Below are 20,409 nucleotides of genomic sequence, written 5' to 3' on the forward strand. Positions count from 1 at the left end.
GATGGAAACCCTTTGTGTGAAGTTCTCTGGAAGAACTGCCAGGGGAGTTGCTGCTAGATCACCAGCAGCAGGAGACAGCAGGATATGCTAATTTTCCCGGCTGTTTCCAGGACACAGGCTCTGATGGCCCCTGCTTCCACAAAGCCCTTGCCCATGGAGGCTGCAGAGTAAAAGCAATCCCATTGCAAAGAGAGGCTTTGCAGTTGAAATCCACTGCCCTTGTGTTTAGGGGATGAATGGCTGCCATGCCAAAGCACAGCAGCTGGGCTGCAGGGCCCCTCACAGATCTGTGTGTTGCCTGACTTGTTTGTGCTGCACATGTGTGAGGAGGACAAAGTGACCTGACTGTATTGTTAGCACAGCTACTCCTGGATCTGAGGGCACACTTCCTGACCAGCCAGGGCCAGGCCATATTGTAAAATACTCTACAAACAAGCCTCTACTCTATTCGTCAGTTGGGAAAGTTTCCTAAAGTGATACATTTCTTGCAGATAACTACACAAGGTTACACAGAGCTACCGTAAGTGTCTTTGTAGTATATTTTTAGCTAAATACTGAAGGAGTTAATGACCCCAGGATTTATCTTGTAAGTCAGGTTTGGCTCAGGCTTGCTGCTCAGGCCTCAGTACATCAGACACTGAATTTAGAGAACCTTTTGATAAAGGTTGTCACCCCTTCACTTTTTTAGCCCAATACTTCTAGTCCTGATAAATTAGAATTCTTTCCGTATATTCTGGCAAACAGAACATCTAAAATTTTCACTGTTTCCCAGTGTTTAAATTCTATCCGCTAAGAGAAACTCAGTCACTTCCAAAATCAGCTTGAAATAAGCTATTATTTTAAAACAAGCTAAGACATTTTTCTTGCTAAGGGAAGAGTTTCCAAAACTTCTCTGTGAAACTAATGCAGATTGTTTAAAGTATCCATTTCCCACCAGGAGCGGAGGGACACAAGGAGCAAACTGCACACAAGGCTCATTTCAGTAAAGGTGATACAAGAGAGAGTGGGGATGGACAGAGGGGCTTTGTAGCTCTGCTGGGGCTGTTCAGTTCAGGTTGCTGTTCACAGCTGTGAAAGGAACTCTTGCTGCTGTAGATGCAGACAAGTCCTGGTTGTGATGAAGAAGCATTTGTACCCCAAAATCTACCAGCAGGTTACTACACCATTCTTCAGCCAACTTGCTGCCAGAACTTATAATCCTGGGAGCAACTTCCGGGGAAAGGGGGGTGGGTTCTACTCTCATCCCTTCTAACAGCACTCACACCATGGGAGGAACTCTCAGCAGCCCAGGCACCCCTTGGAAAGGCAGGATGCCATGTTCCTTCTCACTTTTCAGGATTCTTTATCATTTACAAGGCTTTACTCTTATATTCTGAATGTTTTCACCAATATAATGAATAGTGTAAGAGCCTTTGATGAACTTTCACTTTGCATCTGCAAAGGTATTTCCTGCAGGGAGGGGATGGAGGAAGGCAGGAGATTCCACGCTTGAGGGAAGGGACACCCATGAGACAAACCTCTGACAGGTGCACCTTCCATGCAAATTAAGTTTACATGGAAAACACTACACCCCAGGAAGAAATGCCACAAATCAACAACTTCCCATTCTGATTTTAGAAGCAGACTTCAAATGCAGTCTCCATCCACAGGCAACACTGAGACTCTTAAGCCACATGACATCCCTGTCAAAATTCCCAGTAGTCATGACAAAATGGCTGCAGAAATAATGCAGCATCCTGGTCCTCTTGCTGTGTCAGGAATAAGCTGCTTGGGATACAGCCAAAAGGACAAAAGTTGGTTTAGTTGAGCATATTTTGAAACACAGGAAGGAAGAAATCACGTGTCTCTACTGTAGAAGTTTAAAGCTTGTGAGAAATGTTTCCAAGAACTAGGCAAAGGATGAGAGAGCAGACAGACAGTACCAGAGGCAGGAGAACCAGAAAAATAAACCAAACAACAACTTTAATAAGAATTTGTACATAACAAGGTTAATCTTTGTGGTAAAGCTGTAGCAAAGGAACCACTAAAAGTCCTTTTCTGAGAAGGATAATGACAGCAATGCCTCAGCCTAGGAGACTGTGAGCACATCAACCAGGGCTCATCAATGGAATGCTATTTTCTAAGGGTCTCCAAGATCTCTCCTTTCTCCTCTTCTGGATATTTAGCTGTGTTTGTTCAGGGCTAGGGAGGATTGTTTCCTAGTGCACCAGCCCTCAGGGGTTCTTGCCTGGGCTCAGGAAGATATACAGGTACCTAAGGAGCTGCTCCATTGAGTCTACATATTAATTTCCTTGGCGGGACTTAATTAGCATCCAAAGCAGAGCCCTTAAATGAAGCTCTCACTAATCTCTGCTACAGCTCAGCTTCCATTCCACCAAAGCAGCACTTCAGCTGCACGTTCCCACCTTGGCAGTGTGAAAGTGAGGGATGGGAAATTTCCTCTCAGGCACAAAGAACACACAAAAACTGAGGGCAAGACCAAAGGGACAGGGCCAAGAAAGGAAGCAAGGTCCAGAGTGTGTTTCTTCTGAGACCCCGAAGGCACCTCCCAGGAGACACTGCAGCTCTGGCAGCAGAAGCTGAGAGGGAGGGAGGGAGGCTGGCTCAGCACCAGCAGGGGCTCTGAGAGGCCTCAGCCGATGTAGATCCTGTGGAAGTCGTTGGCCCCGAAGGCCGCGTTGCACTTGGGACACTTGCGCTGCCGGGTGTCGTAGCGCGTCTTCACACACTCGAAGCAGAAGACGTGGAAGCACTTGGTGAGCACCGCGTCCTTCTTGCGCATGTTGCAGCAGGGGCATGTCAGGCGGGCCTGCAACACACACACACAGAGCTGTGAGGGGCCCTGCAGCCCAGCTGCTGTGCTCAGAGATGTCTCAACATGAAAGTCCTTCAATTTCTCAGAAGCACAGTGTGCTTTCTTCAGTACAGGTAACAGATGTCAGATACTGGAAGTGTGCCTACACACCTTCTGACTAAAGTAAAAAGGGAAGCCGAGGGACACAGATACTCACCTTGTAGTCCTTGATTTCCTCCATCAGGATCTCATCACAGTTGGGAACCATGTCAGGCTTCTTTGTGGTCTCCAGCTTCCTGCGCAACCTAGAAATATCTTCCTACATAAAAACAAGAGACCAAGTGAAGGAGCAGTACATTCTCTGTCAGCTTCTTCAGGGACCAAAGAGAATGTGCACCTGGCTAAGTCATGCCACCGTAGTTTCATTCCCTATAATCCAAGAGACAACATGATCATCTGATGACACAAGTATTGTCAGTTATCAGGGGACAAAATCTGAAAGAGCAAAGACCTGATGAAGCCAAAATCAAAGTGAAACTGGACACCAAAAGCAGTTCAGCTGAAACCCTCTGCAAGCTCAATGTACAAGAAGGACACCAAAGGACACAGATCTGAAGGATTGTGCACAGGATATTTATACCTCAGCCCTTTTGAAGTTGAACATCTCTTTCTCTCTAGTTACTCTGTTTTCCACAATCTCCTCCTGAAAATCATGTAACTTCTTCTGAGCCAGTTCTAGCTGGGCCTTCAGATCATCTGCAAGCTGGGCTGCATCCATGGCCTGAGAAAGAAAACCAGTATACAAGGACCAAACATAGATCAGCTCTAGTGATTTCCAGTTCCTTGTTATTATCTTATTATCAACAAATTCTAATAATTTAGCTTCTAGATTCCTTTGGGCAGAGCCAAACCATGGCACACTGCAAAGCACATCACTTAGAAAAACACTAATGATCATCCAAATCTCTTCTTAAAGTATTTTCAGCCTTCTAGCTTCCACATTTTCTCTATTAAAGTGTTCAGAGGCAGTTCTGTAGCTGAACTAGACAGAACTGCAAGATACCTATTTCTAACAATCTTCTCTCTTCACTAGCTCTCTTCTAACTTTATAACTAAATGCCTTAATACCACAAATTGTCATATTAAGCACAGCCAACTGTTGAATGCTCCCCAGCTCCTCTTCACAGTGATATTCCTGCTTTCCTTTCTGCCTGTTTTAATGTAATTTCTGCATTTCTATTAACACTTAACAAAGGCAGCAACAGCTATAAAACTTATTTTAATGGTAACACACCTACTTTATTGATCTTAGGCATTTGTTGAAAGTGCTCACATTTCCCAGTTGTATTTCCTTTCCTTATCCCATCCTTGCTACAAAAGCTTTGACCCCAGTTAACTTCATCTGGCTGCTGTCTCTTTCTTTATCATAGATTACACAGCAAAACATATGACCTGCTTCTCCTTATCAAAGCAAAACATCAGTCTCCAGTACTTGAATCATAATTCTCTCCAGGACTCCTCAGCCTTCTGACACACGCATTCAAAACCAGGGAATACCAGGCTCTGTAATGCCAGTGAGAGCTCAGAGCCTCCCACAAGGCAGCAGCTCCACCCCACAAACCAAGAGGAAACAAAGGCATCACTCACCTTGCGTTTGTTCATCTCCAGAGCCTGTGTTCGCAGACCCAGCTCCTTCTCTCCTGTTCCAATGCTGTTCTGCAGTAAGTGTTCCTTCTCCTCCAGCTTACGTACAACCTGCAGCTGGGCATCCACCTTGGAAAGGGAGACAGAGGGGACAGAAGGAATGAATGCATGCTCTGTGGGTCTTAGAGCTGTCATTCAAGCTGCAGGGGTAAAACTACTCCTGCTTCCCCATCACCAGGGAGCACAACTTCAGCTTGCCTTTTTCTCCCTGAACAGCTGTGCCTGTATCCAGAGAGCTGTACCCAGAACTCTCTGGTCAACACTTTAAAAATTAGCAGTGAAATATTTGCAACAAAGATGTCTTAATTTTTGGACAGTGGCTTAAAGACTTGCTGTAAGGCAGTGAACAGTTCCAGTGGTACCAAGGATGACAGGATACAGAGCCGCAGAACAGCCTGGATTGGAAGGGACCTTAAAGATCACCTAGTCTCAGCCTCCCTGGAATAACTTCCACTAGGGCACGTTTCTCAAAGCCCCATCCAAGCCTGGCCTTGAACACTTCCAGGGATGGGGCATTCACAACTTCTTTGGGCAACCTCCAGCAGTGCCTCACCACCCTCCGAATGAAGAATTTCATTCTAACATCTAATACAAGCCTGCCCTCTTCCAGTTTAAAACCACTGCCTCTTGTCCTGTAATTGTATGCTCATATAAAAAGTTCCTCTCCCTCATTTTTCTAAGCCCTCTTCAGGTACTGGAACGCTGCAGTGAAGTCTCCCCCTTGAGTCTTCTCTGTACTGAACAGGCCCAGCTCTCTCAGCCTGTTCTTGTAGCAGAGGTGCCCATTTCTTCTCATCATCTTTATAGGTTCCTCTGGACTCCCTCCAAGAGGTCCATGTGTCTTTCCTGTGCTGAGGACCCCAGAGCTGGATGCAGCACTGCAGCTGGAGTCTCACAAGGGCAGGGCAGAAGGGCAGAATCCCCTCCCTCAGCCTGCTGCCCAGGATGCAGCTGCTTTGGATGTAGCCCAGGATGCAGCTGGCTTTCAGGGCTTCCAGTGTGCCCTGCTGGGTCAGGTCCAGCCTCTCATCCACCAGAATCCACAAGTCCTTCTCTGCTCAGTGACTTCCTCTCCCAGCTTGTGCCCATGTCTGAGGTAGTTCAGACTGAACCATGGTGTCCAACTCCTCCTGCTTGTTACCAATATATACAGCTATAGGTAAATATACAGGCAGAAGTACTATTCCAACAGGAAAAGGACTTCCCACTTTTCCTCACCCATCTGCTCTCCATAGCAGTGAACCTGTAGGACATTGTAATGCTCATACAGCAGCCTCAGTTTCCTACAATGACAGGCCCCTTTAAAGCCTGATGCATTCCTAGGCTGGTGAGAGGAACACTCCATCCTGGACTGATTCTGGTGAGGACAGCTAATTCTCTTCAGAGCAGCTCACATGCGGCTATGTTTTGCATTTTGGAGAAGAAGTAACACAGCACTCTTTTAGCTGCTGCTGAGCAGTACTTACACAGCACCAAGACCTTCTGTGTCTCATGCTGCCCACCAGCAGGTGGGCCAAGGGTGCCCAGGAAGCTGGGATGCCACACAGCCAGGCCAGCTGATCCAGCTGGCCCAAGGGGTGTTCCACACCCTACAATGCTGTGCTCAGCAATAACAGCTGGTGGAAAGGAGGCAGTAGGAGCATGTTCAGAGCTGCAGCATTTATCGAATAACAATAAGGCCTGATGAAGCCCTGCCTTCCTGGAGATGACCAAATCCCTTCCCTGCCTGACCCAGGAAGTAACCAATTAATTAATTTATTGTTTCACTTGTATGGACATCTTTGCTTAACTGTTAAACTCCCTTTATTCAGCTCACTTGTTTTCTCACTATGTCCCTTCTGGTTCTTTCCCCTTTCCCTCAGTAGGGGAGAGAGCAAACTCTCTGTCCCACTTGTGTGCAGCTGCCTAAAGAGATAACCCACACCTCCATCTTCCCCAGCAGCTCTCTTGTCCTCTCTCCTTTTTCCCTATTACCTGTGTTTTCAGTGTCAAAACTTGGTCTGCTAGCTCCTCCTTTTCCTCTTTCAGCAGCTTATGGATCTGGTTGGACTTGATACGTTCTGACATCAGCTTGAAGTTGGCATCATCCTTCTCCCGCAGCTGCTGCATCAGGCGGATGTTCTGCTCTTGCATGTCTTCAAAGGCTTGGCCTGTGACATCCATCTCCGACAGCAGGGCCTCCTCCTCCTGCAAAAGAATCACAGGCTCTGGCCAAACTGTGCCCTGGACCCCCTATAGTGAGCCTGAACATTTTATTCAGAGACACCAAACCTAGTGAAGATGACGGAAGGTTCTTGGTGTCAGGGAACACCATTATTCCAGCAAGCAGAAAAATGTATTCCTACAAGTTTGCACCACAGCAGAAATACTCTGAATTTGAAGGTGCAGAGAAACGATGATCACCTGTCACTTGTCTGGCAGAATCAGGTTTGACACAGTCATTGCCAGAGCTAGGCAGACACCAACACCCAATTCCCAGCAGCTGAACACCTGTCAGATACATCAGACCAAAAATTCTACATTTGGGCAGCTTGGCAGCCTCCAACAACAGGCTGCCAAGCTCCTTAAACTCACTTTGGCCACTTCAGCATTGACAAGGTAGAGCAGTTCTGTTCTACAATAACAAGAATCCAAATTCTAAGAAAGTACATGCCAATTAATTGGCTTGCCTCTACCTTGCTGAGGTGGTCCTGCTCTTTCATTGGATTGAGCCTATTTTAGCAGAAGGTATGTACACTTCCATGCAAAATATTCACTAGATGAGCTGAGGAGGTAATAACTCTTAAAAAGAAATTGTAATCTTTTCCCCTAATGGCTGATAAAGCAAATTCTCCTCTGTATGCTTCATCAAGGCCACATGTTTAACTGTTTATTTAATGTTTAATTGTTATTAAACATTTCCCACCATGGCCTGCCTGTGATATCCCAAAGCTGAGGGTGCAGAGATTATTTTGTTGGTGGTTCTTTTGCTTGCTCAGTTTTCTTCCCCTTTGGTAAACAAGCACTAAACTCCCATTTCTGGCCCATACAGACATAAATTCCTTCTCTCTTCCTGGATGTAACCTGAAGGCAGCTCCTTCAGTTGCCCTAGCCAAAAGAGAACTCATCAGGAATTTCTCACCTGCTTAGCCATGGCAAGCTTCTTCTGTAAATATTCAATCTGTTCCTCCACTGCTCGGATCTTGCGGAGGGCATCCTCATCAGCCATCTTCTTACTCTCCTTTTTTTCCTTGTCTTCCAATTCTTTCACCCTCTGCCTCAGTTCTTCAAGCTACAAAAAACAACCAGAAATGACACTAAACACAAGGATATGCCCTGAGCATTGTTAAGAGTCTGTTTTCTCCAAAATTCTGTGAAACACTCAAACTGCCTTCAAAGCATGGCAAAAAACTCCAGGTTGTTTTGACAGAGTATTACAGGCAGATGTACCATTGAGATGGGCATTAAGCCCAAGATCTTGACTTCCACACCTTTGAAAATTTCACAGCATCTTTTGTAAGAGTAGGAACATCAGTCTCCTGCAATTGCACACGTATGGATATGTGCTCAGAGGGCATCTGCTCCTTTAAGGCCATCTGGTCAAGGACCTTCTTCCATACAAGAAGGAGATAACAGGAAAAGGAGGAGGTAAAATAAAACATACATAAAACTTGGCGGACAAATGATAAGGGAGGCAGTGATAAGAATGAAACTTGGTCAGTCACACTAGCTGATGAGAGCACATAAGAGTGTGAAAATGTTTACTCCATCAACATTATCTGAGTGTGGGAGAAGGAGAAAACCCAAACCAAAATACACAGACACAAACCTGACAAAACAAACACAGAGACAAAGAGAGGAAGCAAAACTCTCCAGTCACAACAGCTGATAAGCTTCCAGGAAACTACAGGAACTACCTCCAGGGACATCAGCTTGGATTTTGTAACTGATGACACTGTAAAGCAGGAATGGCTCCTGAACTGAGCCGGCTGTGGCAATCAAGAGCTGCTCAAATCCAGAAGCAATGTGCAGGGAAATGGAGACCCAAGGATGAACAAACTGGAGTTAGACAGAGAAGGATATAAAAAGAGCCAGTCTCATGGGAAATATGGGCAGTCAGTACACATTTGTCTGGCTTGGCCTTGCCCATGATCATCACAGCCTGTCGTATCTTGTTGTATCTTTTCATTACACATTCTCCTAAGTATTGCCATGTAATCTTAACTCTTTACCCCAGGTATGTGTGTTGCACAGAGGAAGTGCTGCCTACAGGTGAGACTGCTTGTGAAGAAGGCAAGAGGGGCTTGGAACCACAGGGGTCCCAAAGAGAGGGACATGCTGGAACTTAAGGGATCTACAAATGGGTCTGTGCTTATAAACCTAGAGATTGTTTTTTGTGTGTGCCTGCACTAGCAACTAGTCCCTGTTTATCTCCAGACTATTCCAATCTCTAAGCAACAAAGCTGAGAAGACAAACAATCCTCAGTTCTGAGGAGAGAAACAACACAGTTCTGCTCCAGAGTATCTGAAAAGAAGTTTAAGTAAGACATTAAAAAGAAGAGGAAGAGAAATTAGGAATACCTCAGCTTTTGCCTTCTTCTCAGCTGCCATCAGCTGCACTTTGTCTCTCTGTTCTTTGGGGGCAGAGCGGTACATATCCAGCAATAGTTTCATCTCCTTCTGGCTCTCCTGGGCCTTCCTGGAGAAAGGGAGACAGACCACAGTGAGAACACAGCAGCAAAGCCATACTGTTACACAGCCAGCACCACAGCCTGGCAATATTCTCTCATCTCCCACAGGATATGGGGTCATCCTTGGGTCATCTTATCCTGGTAACACAAAACAGCGGCTGAATACAGGCTGGAAAAGAAACATGTTTAGGCACAAGGGTTGAAATGCAAGAAGTGGGCTGGAGATGAAATATATATCCTAATAACTACAAACTATCCACCTCTGCTTTGGGAGCCATCCAGAAGTGGGAACACTGTTGTGTCCTCTGTTAATAACCTGCTGCTGTGAACTTATATGCTATTGTTATGACAGCAACAAATCAACATTACTTGACCCACACCATGAAGTATCTGCTGTGGTAATTCATGCTTTAGGATATTGTGGGAAAAACACTTCTACACTGACCACATCACAATCAGACACAGAGGGCATCAAGAAATTCTCTTGGCTCCAAACTCCAGTGATGCTGATCCTGTAAAAGCAAGAACACCCCAGGCTTGGGCACTGCTCCCACAGGAAAGGGAGAAACAACAACTCTTACTTGAGCTCAGCCTTCAGCTGCTTGATCACTTCAGCCTCCTTCTTTCGTCCATCTTCATGTTTCCCTTTCTCCTTCTCTTTGGACTCTCTCTCCTTCTCTGATTCCTTCTGCTTCTGCTTTTCCCGCTCTCGTTCCTTTTCCTTCTCTTTCTCTTTTTCTCGTTCTCTCTCCTTCTCCTTTTCCTTCTCTCGCTCCCTCTCCCTTTCCCGTCTCTCCCGCTCCCGTTCCTCTTCATCTCGCCTGGCCTTCATCTCATTAACATCTTCAGAAGGAGCCTTGGGAACAGTCACTTGGGCAGAAGGATCATCAGGCTCCTGCTTGATCTCTGCAGGTTCCTCCTTTGTGTCTTCAGTGCTGGACTGGGACTGGAGGAGAGCACTGCCACTGCGAGAGCGGATCTGGTGTGGAACAGCAAGAGAGATGACCAAGAAAAAAAAGATTTAAGTTCTTAGCCAGGAGTCTTCCTTAACCCTTTCTCCCTTGTCTTCCCAGATCCATGCTTCCATGCCCCCTTTTCATGGAGCACTACACAGCTACAAAGGAAGAGCCTTCATTTGGTCAAAGGACAGCAGAGTGCAGAGCTCCACAGAAAATTTCACTGCATCCTGCACAGTGTATCAGAAAGGTTGATATTGCTGGCAAGGTGACAGCATTCCCCCTTCTCCTAAGCACCTTCCCCTCTTTTCTGGCACTTCCTGCTGCGTTACCTTGCTCAGGTCAGACTGGGCCTCTCTCAGTTTGCGCTTGTATCTCAGCACCTCTCCCTTCAGCTGGTGGTTATGATTCTGGAGGCTGCTGATGAGGTGGCGCATCTCCCGATTAATGGGGCCTGCAAAAACAGAAACACCTCTGCAACAAACCACACTTCTGTCAACCTTCTTGAGGACTCTCATGGAGATGGAGAACAAGCTAAGTGACAATGACAAAGAACAAAGTAAGAGTATCACCATTCTGCCACATAACAGAGCTGCACAAAACACTTGCAGAAAAAAAGTCATGCCAGTTTTACATGCAATCATAAGTCCTTGCAAATTTACAATCCTTAAGTTCCCACTCAACATTCTTTCTATGCCCAGGATCCTAAGAGAAATGTGTCATGTTACATAAAAAAACAGGATTTAAATGCTACTTCAGAATTTTATTTTTAATTTAGAATTTTATTATTAATTTATTTCTTCTGATGAAATTTAAGAATTACTGCTTTGATATCTAGATTGTCCTTACATACTTGGAAATCAATCCTCCTGCCCCAAGTAATTTTTAATAATGCAAAATACCCTGTCATAAAACAAGTTGTTAGTAAACTGTATCTATTATGCAGCATCTAGGAAGAAGTCAGATAACATGGAACTGGTCTCCCAGTAAAACAGATGAAGAGCTTTGTTTTTTTAGATGAAGTGACCTGCCAGAACAAGTATTTAAGAGTAACAAAGAATCAACCCAAGTGTTCTAGTGCACTCTAGCCCCTAATGGGCATTGGTGGGTAGTGGTGTTTGTTTGTAGGCACAGCAGAACAGCACCATACCTGCTTGCTCATTGGCAGCAAGTGTCTGTTCAAACTCTATCCTCAACATCTCATATTCTTTGCGAACTTGTGCCAGGGTGTCCTCCAGCTGAATCACCTCAGTGCGCAGCTTCTTGTGAAGGCTGACCTCATCCCTCTGAGGAACAAAAAGGAAACAGAACTTGGTGCTTTGAACCTGGAGTATCTCTCACCTCATCAGTATCAGGTACCACAAGAGCCTGAATTAGTGCCAGAAACATCAATTTCCTGAGCATTTGCAGAAGCACACAGACCCAGCAGTGCTGGCTGGTGGCACGACAGAGCTCCCAGGCTGAGGGAGCAGAGTGTTACCTCAATCAGCTCCACCTGGCGCTGGTGCGTGGCGCGGGTGCCGTGGAGCAGTGTGCGGGCCTCGTCAAGGTGTGCCTTCAGCTGGAGACTCTCGTTATACAAAACAGAAAACTGGGACTGCATGCAGCGATATTCCGGGGTCTCCTTCACAGCCTCTTCCACTGCCCGTCGCAGCTCCACCTGGTTGGGACACAAGAAAGTGCCACAAAACCAAAAATTATCGCCTTGCCTTTGCATTTGGTTTCTGTCTCTCAAGACAGAACAGTGAATCAAGCTGCCACAAGCAGACACAAAAGGAGAACTTGAAGAGCATTGCTGTGAAGCAGGTCCAAGTGATATGCTTCAGTACCAATGTTAAGAAGAGTCTGTGTGTCCTGCATGCACTAGGCTGCTTCTCTTGCACAACCACATGACAGAAGTTTTTGACTCTCGAGTCCTGAAATAGTTTCTCTCAAAGACATGAATTTGGAAAACATAATAAATTGTAAACACCAAGATCAATAAAGGTGGACACATGGAAAAGTATGAGAGAACAGAGAAAATGCACATGCAAGTAGGCATTATGTTAGCTTTCTACCAGTAAGACATGACTGACAGAAAGAGAAATTTAAAAAAACCCCAGAGATACAGAACTGAATTCTCCTTATAAAGACAGTTACCAAATGACTGTGACTAGCAGCAAAGAAACAGACACATACATACCTGCATTCAGCTTAAAAGTAATCAGGGGGAAAAAAGTTGTAAGCTAAAAACCACTTCTCTCTAAACAAACTTGTGGATAAAAAGAATTCAGAGGTGCCTCAAGACAGTTCCCAGCATCAGATCTCTGGGTTTAGGTTATCGAGACAGACATTTCTTATAAACTGGCACTGACCCCTAAAATAAAATTTGGATTATTCTCCCTACGATACACTCATCTACCACAGAGCCACAGCTCTCTTGTTACCACTTTTAAAACATCACAAACTCATAAGCTGTTTCCTATCTATCCATCCCCCGCAGTGGGAAAGACAGATGTTCATTGACTCTTTCAAGAGCCTCTCTCCCTACACAAGTTTCCCTGATTGTTTCTGACCTCCGGTTTCCACTTGCACAGGGCATGGGGAAGGTGGAGGAGGGATCACTGATTGCAAAGAGGTGATAACAGTTTTTACCAGACATGGTTAAAATGGATTCAAAGATCAGAACGGGACAGGGACAGGAAACCATTACAATTTCCAACGGTGGCCACAGGGTGTCACCAACGCCTGAGCTGCAAGTGGAGCCACGGACTCGCTGAATTGTACCTGGAGCAAAGCATAACACGGCTAAAGAGCAGGCTCAAAACAGACACTGCCAATGAGGTTTTCTGCAGACACAGCACTGCAGAGCTGAGGGCAGTCCATCCCACAGAACACCTTCATCCTCACACAGCTACAGGTGTCTCACCTTGAGCTTTTCATTCTGTGTTGTTACTTCCTCAAGATCCTGACGTAGTTCCTCCAATTCATTAAGGCGATTCCCAGCAAGCTCTTTATTCTCTTCCAGCTCTGCATTCATCTCCTCAAACTGTTGGGACAAACTGCTTGTAAATCCTACTGTTAATGTGTCTCCTGAGAGTGCTTATGACCTATCTGTTCATGCACTAAGAGTAGTTACAGACTGAGCAGTCAGGTAACTTGACCAAGTGCGACAGAGTCTAAATCCACCACGTGTTTCTTAAGTAGAAAACTCATACACAGACAAAATGGCTTGTCCAGAGTCACCCAGCTTTGTGGCACAGGATCTAAAAATTATCTAAAATATATCTAAATTCTGTTCAAATTGTGGCCCTGGTTCTCACTGACTGTATTCTTCCTCTTGATCACAACCAAGATCCTGACCTCACCTTGCGGGCATTAATGGTGATTGTTCCCCCATAGAGGCTGCTTCCAGCTCCATACACTTTGTAGCCTTTGGAATTTACCTGCAAAAAATGCAAGAAATTTCCTGAAGACGCAGTGAAATGCTGACAAAAGTGATGCAGCAGGTACAAGACCAAAGAAGGAACACTGCAGGTTCACAGCTCTCCCACCAAAGTCCCAGAGAGGATGTCACACACCCATCCAACACCACCCCCATTCCCAGATTTCCTGGCTTACTCGCTCCAGGACGTCGGCCAGGTGGCGGTTGAGCCTCTGCTCTCTCTTGCGGATCTTGTCAATGTCCCACTGAAGGTCATCAATCATGGTCTCCAGGACAGACACCCGGGATTCTGCTGTCTCCACCCTCTCTTGCAGCTTGGAGAACTGCAATCAAAGGAATGCTTCAGCCAGCACATTGCATAGAGCCAACTTTTCCTGGTGCTGCTCAGGAGTCATTTTTCTCTTATTCATCGTGTGCTTTTCACCTTTTGCTGTGGTGACAGACTATTCCATGAACTGTCCTGAATTTTACACTGGCTGAATCTCAAGACAGCAACAAAATTAAGACAAAGCTGAAAATGTATAAAGAGCAGGAAGCTGGTAATATCTGGCAGAATACAGAGGCAGCCAACTCCACTAATTCAAAGGCTTTTTTGGATTTTAATCTTTTCAATCCCTATGCCCATCTACTCTACAGAGCTCAGAGGTCTAATGCTAAGCAAGACCAGCATGAACACAACTTTTAAATGAACTGAAATCTCTCAAACAAATGTTGCTAAAAATGTGACTCCTTTAACAACTGGGATCATACTGTAACTGATATCATTACACTGTCAAACAGCAAGGAATTCAGAATGACAGAGATGTCACCTCAACAGTTCCAGGTGTCTACACAGCCACCTCAGCATCACCTGCCCCCAGTTTCTCCACTCTCCCCTTTCTTTAAAAGTTAAATCCATTCAGCTCACAGACTTGATAATATCCTTTCCTTCAGTCATGTAACAAGCAAATCAACCTGATTTATACAGAAAATCTATTTACAGCTCTCCACAACAACGACCGTTTTTGGAACTTTCAAACCATGCTCCTCCTGTGCCTCTCCAAGGAAATAAGCTGCCTTCCAAATATGGAAACCATAAATTATGCTAAGCAGGACCCTAAAGCAGGTTTATTTCTCTTTCCTTTTTATACCTCCTGAGACATGACTCTGTGCTTCTCCTGAAGAACATCAGCCAGTTCCTGCAGCCGTCCATTCTCATGTGACAGGTAGGTATTCAGCTCCACTACTGCTTCTTCCATCAGTGAAATATCTGGGCACAAAGAAAAGGAAATTAATGGAAATCTGGTTTTAATTCCTGAACAGCAAAGAGAGAAATAAGAAAACAGAAAAGGAGATTTCTGGGTCTAAAGTCAGTTTAATTTTCCTCTCCCATGGGTGCTTCCTGAGGGCCTGATCACCATCCACAGAGAGCTCTGACCTGCACTCCATAAGCAAAAGGCTCTGCAGTTTAACAATGCTGCCCATTTCTGACCTGGGGGCCACCCCCTCACACCACAGATCACTTCAGCTGTGTCTGTGCCAGCAACCCAGAGCATAACCTTGGAACCCAGGGACACCAGAATGCTGCCCAAATTCATATGTAAACCTGCTGCAACAGGTGGCCCAGGATGACACACCAGACCAAGACACCGTGACACCATGTGAAACCACAGCACCGGGGTGACAGGTGAAACCAGAGCACTTTAGGACAGGCTCACATGGCACCAGCATCACAACTACTACAGTTGATGACTGCCAGCCAAGGACATCAACACTTCCCTACACCAATGCCAGACTTGGTCACAGCACACAGAAGGCACACCAAGCATAAGCTGATATTCCACCCAAAGTTTCTTCCAAAATATTAAAAATCTAACCATCAGTTCATAATGCTAATTTCACTTCTTCCACTTGCAGTAAGCGTGAAGTTACTTGTAGTAACCTTTTATGTGGTGGCTGAGGACAGCTGGCTGAGAAGGTTCAACTGTTCTCTGACTTCTCAGGCACACAAACACAGTGCTGGCAGAAACAAGCTGCTTCTTAACCCAACATGGTGGGCAGAGCCCTCAGCATTCAAATACAGAGGTAGATACGATAGAGAGATAGAACTTCTGGCACACGGTCCTTTAGAAGAGGTTTTGATAACAAGAGTTTGGAAAGCCAAACAAATTTATTTTGGAAAATAAATGCACATGAGAAGGACTAGACCTTAATGTCTACAATGCAGGATCAGGTCTAAGATGAGGGCAGATCAGCATTCCTGAATACCTGCCACCTTGGTCATACCTCCACTATTCAGCTTGTGAGACAACACATCCACCTTCTCCTGCAGCTTGTCATACATTGTCACAATCTGGGCAACAGCACGGCGGGAGGACTCCACACGTTCCTGCAGCTGAGATTCTATCTCCTCACTGGTACTGCTGGCTAGAGTGGCCAGAAAGGAGAATGCTGGCTCCAGTCCTTCCCCTGGGAACATAAGGAGATGAAAAAAGTAAGTGTGCTCTAGAAGGTAGCATATCACTGCTCTTTACAATCACAAAAAAAGTCTCTGCCAAGCATTGTCCACAGCTGAAATCCACCTTTCCCACCGTGCCCAAACAGTTGCCTCACCTCGTTCCCTCTCATCTTTGCGCTCCTGATTACTGTCAGAGTCTGGTTCAGGTTCTGGCACCACCAGTGCTTTTCTTTCAGACAAAAGGTCTCCAAGACCTTGGTCCAGGTCAAAGCGTTTAAGGATGATGCGGATATTTTCATCAAACTGAATGACGGAACAGGCAAGGCAAGAGAAGATAAAGAATGGATGTGAACAAAAGGGGTGCGGTGGTGCAGGGGAGACAAGAAAACAGTGCATATGAAGCAGCAAAAGCTGTTACCAACCTGATTCCAGTAGCGGTTGATGATCAGCAGAGAGGCATCGTCGGTGGCCTGCCGACGCTCCAGCTTCTCAATGTGCTCCCGCAGCTCATCTTCGATGGCCTGGCGCTGGTCGAGCATCTCTGCCAGCTTCCGGTTCTTGGTCTGCAGGGCCCGGATGTCCAGCTCCTCCTGGGCACGGCACATGGCACACAGGCCAGGTTACAGAAGGGCTCATCCTGACCCAGAGACACTTCTGCCTCCAGATTAAAAAAAACAAAAGGTGGACTGGGGGTAGGCAAGGAAGACATACCGTTGAAGAAACACCACCAAGTTTAATGGTCTCGACAGTGGTGCCTGAATCTTCAACCCCTGCCTTCTTCTCTGGAGGTGCAGAAGGACCAGGCTCTCCAGCCATCCGTTTATTGCCAATCCCAGACATGGTGGCTGAAGTGTATAGATTCCCACCTTCTCCAACCTCTTCCTGAACATAAAGAAAACTATTAAAAAACACCAAATGCACATCCATGAGATCAATTTGATTTGGGGTTTTTAACGAGCTGACCCATCAGAGTAACAAAATGCTCAAAACAGCAAAGATCACGGGACCAGAAAGATTTTGAAAAATATTTGTTGGGAGGAATGGATTAAAAGTGGAAGACTGGTAAGGAGGACTGTAAAGCACTCAAGTGACCTCGCAGCTGGAAATAACCCTTGACAAGGCAGGGATCCTCTGGCACTAGCTGAGTTTAAGGGTGACAACATCTCTAATACTGCGCCTCTGCCCAGGTGCTGCTTTGGGGCCCCACAAGGAGCAAGGTAACAGAAACAAATCTACTCATTGTGCTCTGACTGGGAGTTTGTGCCAGCCTGTGCTGACTCACACATTCTGGTCCAACATCAGCAGTAAGACACCAGCAGGATCTGCACTGCAAGCAAAAAGTTCATGAGGAAAATATCCACTGCTCTGTAACATTAAAATAGAAGCACTGTACCGTATCACCCTCTTTGCAAAAAAATCTTCATCCAGGTTCACTCTCTGCTTTTCTGCATTAACAGAAATGAACCAGGTTAGACTTGGGCAAACAACTGAGACCGTGTATATGTGCACCAGTTCACTGCACAACAACAAACTGTTCCTATCGAATCTACACACAAAACCAGCCAAAGCTGAGGGCAGCAACATCCTGGAAATAAATGAGCCATGTACATAGAGAGCTCAGAAATCCTATGGAACTGAAAAGCAACTCGGAGCCAAAGCTTGTAAAGACCCATTCCAAGAGTTTTGCTGTGTACCAGGAGAGATGCAAACATGTTTGAAGAGAACCTATCCCTAACTCAAAGCAGTCTGAAAAGCTCTGGACTAATAGAGAATCACAGAACAGCTGGGGCTGCAAGGGAGGACTGGACATCACCTGCCCTGTGCTCCTGCATGAAGCAGGCTCAGTCAAAGCAGGTTGCCAAGGGCCCTGTCCAGGCAGCCTGAGCATCTCCAGGCACAGAAACTCAGCCACGGCTCTGGGCAGCCTCTCTAGTGCTTGATCATCCTCAACATTAAAACAGGATTTTCTCGTGTCTGAACAGTATTTCCTGTAGTTCCCTAAAATATTATTGAGCAAAGCTACAAGAATCTCCTCAAAGACTTTGCAAAATGAATGAGCAGCTGGAGATGAAAAATGGAACCAATCAGATCTTCACTAGATGTGAGCTGCATTCTTCTCCCACAGCCACTGAGGCTGTGTCAGACTGAAGAAACCAGAAGTGAATAAATTGCAGACCATACAAGTAAAACCTGACTTCCATTTAAGCCTATTATGGCATTTACAGTCAAACTAGGGGTTAGAAACTGAACCTTCCAGTTCTTATCTGCTTTAATTGAGCAGTTCTACTGAAAGCAACAAGGCTATTGCCATTTGAACATGAAGCTGGTACATTCCTTTGCCAAATCTCAGCATTTCACAAGCATCTCAGCTTGGCATTGCCCTTCATTGTATGCAAAATAGGGTAAAGATTATTTCTAAGTGTGTTACTGAAACAGCACATATGGGGATCCTGCGAGGTATCTTTTAACAGAAACATTAAATTACATCTCAAATTTACCAAGAAAGAGAACTGCCACTGAACCATTTTCTTTCTCTTAGCAGCAGCACTGACTTCAGCTGGAATTCTGAAAGGGAACAGCTGTTGCTAAAAACATCTCATCTGTCCCCTGTCAGTCCAGCAAGCCATCATTGTCCGCTGCCTTTCACACTTTTTGTACTGGGACAACATACCCCTTCCACTGCATCCTGGCACCATTCCCCTCAGCTCCATCTCCCCTCTCACCACCTCCTCACACACTGTACACCAGACCCCAACCCATCAATTTTTTATGGCCTCTCTTTCACAGAATCACAGAATCATTTAAAATGGGAAAAACCTCTGAGATCGAGTCCAACCTATGAACCAACATCACCCTGTTAGCCACACCATGGCACTAGGTGCCACATCCAGCCACGGACACGAACTCCAGCACCTCCCTGGTGGGCAGCCCCTTCCAGTGCCTGCAATCCTTTCTGCTGCTCACAGAACAACAGGAATAAAAGCACTGGACAGATTTAAAAACTGCTATTTGAGTTTATACTTCCCAGCAGGAACTCCAGTCAAACAATGACCCATCCACGAGCCTAATAGGGATTTTTCCATGGCTTCAGGTCAGGCTCTGCAGAAATACTTTAAGCATTGGAGGAGAAAGGGGAAAATTCCCAATCCTCTGCTCTGCCTGGCCCTAGCATAGCATGGATGGCATGCTGTGTCCAGGTCTGGACTCCTCAGTACAAAGACAAGGAGCTGCTGGAAAGGATCCAGTGGCAGCCATAAAGATGATGAGGGCTCTGGAGCATCTGTCTTATAAAAAAATCTGGGTCAGGTTTGTCTGGAGAATACTGGGAGAGGATCTCATTTATGCACACAATTATTTCCAAGAGGGTGGTCCAGACTCTTCAGTGCTACCCACCAACAGGATGAGGAGCAGCGGCGATAAACTAAAACCCAAGAAGTTCCACTTCAGCATGAGGAAAAACAATGAGGGTGGCAGAGCACTGGAACAGTTTCCCACGAACGTCGTGGACTCTCCCCCTTTGGAGACATCCCAAACCCACCTGGATGTATTCCTCTGTCACCTGCTCCAGGTGACTCTGCCTTGGCAGGGGAGCTGCACAGGGTGATCTCAACCCGACCGGTTCTTAATCAATTCTGTGATTCAATTTCCCACACACACCAGCCGCTCCCACACCTCCTCCGCTCTCCCACATCCCGCGGGGGTCCTGCTCCTGTCCCCGGCATCTTCCCACAGCACCAGCCAGACACGCCGCGGGCCCGTCCCTCCCTCCGCGGTTGTGCGCTGCCTCCAGCCCCCAGTGACCCCTCCGTCCTTCACACGGCCACCTCCCAGCTCTCCCTGGCCCCAGGCCGCCCCACAGACCCGCCACGGCCGCCTCGTCGCTGCTGTTGCCGCCGCCTACTCCGCCGCCGCCGCCGCCGTCGCCGCGCCCCGTCGTGCCGGCAATGGCCGCCACCGGCCGCCCCTTCCGGCCGCCATTTCGCCCTCACCCGTCATGGAGGCGTCGCTTTGCCCTCGCCCGACATGGCGGGGCTGCAGCGGCACCAGACGCCGGTGCCCTCACCCGCACCAAAGATGGCGGCGCGGGCGGAGCCGCCCCCGCCCACACGCGGCCCCAGCGGAGCGGCCGCCTCTCTGCCCGCCCCCAGATGGAGCCGCGTCCCGGGCGGAGCGGGCCGGAAGGCGTTCAGCGCTGCTTGTTGTGGGCTAAACGTTCAGTGTCTGCCATGGTGGGGCAGCAGGGTCGGAGCAGTGATTGTCTCCCTGCAGTCGGCACTGGAGAGGCCACGCCCTTGCTGCTGTCCAGTAGAGAGAATGTTCTGCTTTCCTCCCTGTTTGAAGATTAACTGTGTGAATTGTGCAGAGACAACACAGCAGATGAGGGAAAAAAAATACAAGAAAAAAATCTGAGTGGTAAGGAGAGA

The 20,409-nt window shown here is 46.7% G+C and overlaps 1 protein-coding gene across 2 annotated transcripts; it reads right to left on the reverse strand.

The window, feature by feature from the left end:
- Nucleotides 1-1,945: 1,945 nt before the first annotated feature.
- On the reverse strand, nt 1,946-20,028 carry RNF20 (ring finger protein 20). Of its 2 annotated transcripts, XM_064403512.1 has the most exons (21): nt 19,847-20,028; nt 17,379-17,430; nt 16,697-16,867; nt 16,408-16,575; nt 16,141-16,288; nt 15,814-15,996; nt 14,679-14,797; nt 13,725-13,871; nt 13,472-13,549; nt 13,033-13,152; nt 11,605-11,784; nt 11,275-11,410; nt 10,457-10,578; nt 9,750-10,147; nt 9,059-9,176; nt 7,620-7,769; nt 6,473-6,685; nt 4,442-4,567; nt 3,435-3,575; nt 3,012-3,113; nt 1,946-2,809 (listed from the first exon to the last, which is right to left on the reverse strand). In XM_064403512.1, exons 3-21 carry the CDS (start codon nt 16,823-16,825, stop codon nt 2,633-2,635), a joined length of 2,955 nt encoding a protein of 984 aa, XP_064259582.1. In that variant the 5' UTR covers nt 16,826-16,867; nt 17,379-17,430; nt 19,847-20,028; the 3' UTR covers nt 1,946-2,632. The 2 variants fall into 2 exon arrangements, with proteins under 2 accessions (XP_064259582.1, XP_064259583.1); XM_064403513.1 differs by lacking the exon at nt 17,379-17,430 and having other exon boundaries at nt 19,847-19,983.
- Between the last annotated feature and the right edge of the window lie 381 nt (nt 20,029-20,409).

The sequence above is a fragment of the Passer domesticus genome, chromosome Z, assembly GCF_036417665.1.
Source record: "Passer domesticus isolate bPasDom1 chromosome Z, bPasDom1.hap1, whole genome shotgun sequence".
NCBI lineage: Eukaryota > Metazoa > Chordata > Aves > Passeriformes > Passeridae > Passer > Passer domesticus.